The 3,528-nt window shown below is 34.0% G+C and overlaps 1 protein-coding gene across 2 annotated transcripts in view; it reads right to left on the bottom strand.

Moving 5' to 3' along the window:
* Positions 1 to 177: 177 nt before the first annotated feature.
* The window catches only part of LOC119576238 (GPI mannosyltransferase 1-like), a 6,029-nt gene continuing 2,678 nt past the window's right edge, over positions 178 to 3,528 (bottom strand). For both annotated transcript variants that reach the window (XM_037923833.1, XM_037923832.1), the window contains exons 3-4: positions 2,883 to 3,076; positions 178 to 2,420 (exon numbers count right to left, since the gene is read on the bottom strand). In XM_037923833.1, coding sequence (XP_037779761.1) covers positions 633 to 1,868 — 1,236 coding nt within the window. In that variant the 5' untranslated portion in view covers positions 1,869 to 2,420; positions 2,883 to 3,076 and the 3' untranslated portion in view covers positions 178 to 632. The remainder of the gene's footprint in view (positions 2,421 to 2,882; positions 3,077 to 3,528) is intronic.

Genomic DNA, 3,528 nt, shown 5'->3' with positions numbered 1-3,528 from the left:
AAAGAAAAATTAACTTATTCATTTTTTTTTTTTTCAAAATATTGGTGATGAAGGGATTTAATTCGGCATTGGAGAAAAAGAGAAAGAAGAGGAAATTTGGAAAAACATTAGAATATCAATTTTCTCTATTTCAGTCTTTTTTCCCTAACTGAATAACTGTGATCATAGAAACAGGTCTTACAAGTAAATGACTTTATTTACAATATACACTTTTATAAGCTCTTGTATAGGCTGCATCAATGCATAATCAACAACCTCACTAAAACATCTGTAACATAAAAATAATGTAAACATTTTTATCACTGAATTTTGAGAATTTGCTAGGCAACATTAAGAAAATACTTTATTTAGTTAAAGTAATTTTATATCAATCATTTATCATTCAACTGCTTTTTACTTAAATACCATTTGTTACTACTTTAACAAAACTGTTTATCTATGGCAACAAATGTAATGGAAGAAACTAAACTATTTACCAAACCAAAAAAAACTTGCTGAAAGACAAAGCACTTTTTCTTATTAAACCATTGCAGTTCTTATTCATAGGCATCCAAAAAACTTATTTCCTTTAAACAGCTAAAGACATACATACTGTATTTCACATTCATATATATATTTTTTTTGTGCAGTTTTTATCTATTCTTTCTACTGCTATGATGGTGTCCTAATTGGTGTGGTGCATAACTTGAAAGCAATGCCATTAACACTCCAACATTACAGCAAAAGAAGGCAATGCTCTCAAGCCATATTGGGATAAAGGCATTTACTGCATGAAACTCAAGCAAATATGCTGGAAGAAGCCATGATGCTTGAGCTGCCACCCAAAGAACAGTCAATATCACTGCTTTCTGCATTGTCATTATTAAGCGAGGCACAGCTAAGGGCAGCAAAAGTAAGTACCACAAGAAATACTGTGAAGTTACAACTTTGTTGAAAGTAACAAACACAACAGTCTGAGTAAACATGGCAAATGGTACATCTTGTCTGTGGCAGAATTTATATCCTAATGCAATAAGGAGAACGAGCTGTGGTCCAAATGTGGCAATGTTCAGTCCTGGAATATGATAATCTGCTGCAATGTATAATAAATAAAAATATATTGAAAAATTATGCCGAGTGTCTGTCCTAGAAAGGTGATACAAGAAAGCTTCTTCAATGTACTGTTCCCCATAAAGTATGAAGCCTAATCCTGTTAAACCAAAGAAGGAAATGGTTGCCCCAGTAACTAATCTCATCTTGGTATAATTTGGTAATACTCTCTTCAACAATGAATCACTGTGCGAATCATTTGTTAACGACATATAGAGTGGGATGCAATAAATAATGGGATAGAGTTTAAAGTGGACAGATACTCCTAAAAAGAAGCCTGCCAGAACACTGAACCGCAACTTCAGCATGTACACTGTTAACAGGACCAGGACAGCCATAACAGATTCTGCACTGCCACGTGTTGATACACCTATTACCAAAGGATTGTACAACCATAAAAAGGAACACCTAAGAGCTGTTAACTTGGTAAGCCCATCAATCAAAAGTATTTGATAGATTAGTTTTGATGCCACACAGTCTAGAAATGCAAACACTAACTTCCCAAACATGAAATGCAAATTTACATTAGGCAAAAGCATCCATGCTAGGAAAGGAGTATATCTATATGTATGTCGATCAAACGGACTACCTCCTGCTGCCACTTCATGTGCAGCGTCTGTGAAAACATGGTAATCAATGTCTGTGTACTTAAGAGCATGTGTCCTGTCATGATGCTCTCCATACACAATGAACATGAAACGAATTAGGAATCCCAGACTCAAATGGATCTGAATTCCTTCTGTTGATCCAAAACGAGAATTCTTGGTGCCCAAAGCCATATTTGAGATCTAAACAGCCCAATGACGCAGTGTGAAGTATCAATCCCAACTCTGGTTTCATGCATAAAATGCTTTATATATAGTCTTTCACTTATAACCAAATCCAGTATTTTCTTTTTTTCAGGTTTAATGCAGTATCCAATTTGCCTAGTATTTCCAAATTAAATTCTTGTTTTCATTTTTTTGGCAGATTCTAAAATACACCTTTTAAATGCTTCAAACTCTTGAGTACAATCTCCTTTCAGTACATTTCCTTTCAAAGCCACACAGCGTGCATATTCAGTCGCTACAGGTGCACAGTTTGCAACAAGTTTAGGGTAATTTCGCAGACGATTTTGTGCCTTCTTAACAGACTCCATCTTGGTTAATAATGAGCCTTCCTGCTTATTTCTGTTTTATAGGCAAAGGACCTTCAATATGTTCCCTTAAAAATATGTCATACAAAGGACGACTGAAGAAAATTGTCAGCCCAAGACCGAGACCAATAATCTGAAACCTGCGAGGATTGCGATATATCCACCGACGAAAACGGCCAATCTCAGGTTTGTTGTTCTGTGAGGGAATAAAAATTATTACTATAAAAGGCAATTCAACATAAGCAATAAAGAAACTGCCTGGTAAACAGATGATGATGATGAAGAGAAGGAGAAAAAAAGATAAGACAAAGAGAAAAAAAGAGGAAAAGGTAAAGGAAAAGGAAAAAAAAAAAAAAAATTAAATTGAATTAAATTAAATGAAAGGAAAGGAAAGAGAAGGGGAAAAGAAAAAAGAGAGGAGGAAAAAGAAGGTACACGAAACAAAGAAACAAGAAAGGAGAAAGAATAAGAAAAAGAAGATGAAAAAGAAGGAGAAAGAAAAAGAAAAACAAAGAGACAAAAAAGAAGCATAAACAGGAAAACCTTACATATGTACATTCAAGTGCGCATACACAATAGCTACACCAAATATCCATAAAAGTAAACATTTATTTCAATTATAAGATCACTGACACTTAAACCAGCCTCTTGAACATACCTTCAAACTCTCTGGGTTGTATTGATACTGAGAGGGATCTTGTTGCAGTAACCTTGACCTTGAATTTGATCCTTCAGGGAACAATGTCTCCCTGCCCGGCCTTTGAGAACCCGTGGGACCTGAACGGTACGAACTTGGCAAATCAATCCTGGTTCTTGGAAATGGTGTTTTTACAGGTTGCGACATTACTTCTTCTGAAAAAGAAATTAAGAAAGAAAGAAAGAAAAAATATATATGTAGATGAATATATATAGTGCTATATATACAAAGAATACTTTTTATATCAATGAAATGTTAACTGGAACCATATATGTATTTGCCTTGGTAAACAATACATTACCAGGAGTACCTTACTTTTTTTTTTCTTTTTTCTTTTTCTGGGGGGGGGGGGGGTATCAATTCTGATCTTTACCCTTTAATCATTCTCATCTGATAAAGATCTTACAATTAAGAACAAAAAAATTGTTTGGAAGAAAGAGAATTCAATTTCAAATGCTGTATTCAATAAGTTACATTGGCTATTATTTTTATACAAATAGTGTTTTTACAGTACAGATAAATTCGATGTACACAAAATTAATTCATTTAAGTCACATTTTATCATATATTTAGAAACCTGGGGTGGCATACATAACACATTTCAAAA

The sequence above is a fragment of the Penaeus monodon genome, chromosome 8, assembly GCF_015228065.2.
Source record: "Penaeus monodon isolate SGIC_2016 chromosome 8, NSTDA_Pmon_1, whole genome shotgun sequence".
NCBI lineage: Eukaryota > Metazoa > Arthropoda > Malacostraca > Decapoda > Penaeidae > Penaeus > Penaeus monodon.
The sequence above is the reverse complement of the archived record's forward strand: the minus strand, read 5'-3'. Positions and strand labels throughout refer to the sequence as shown.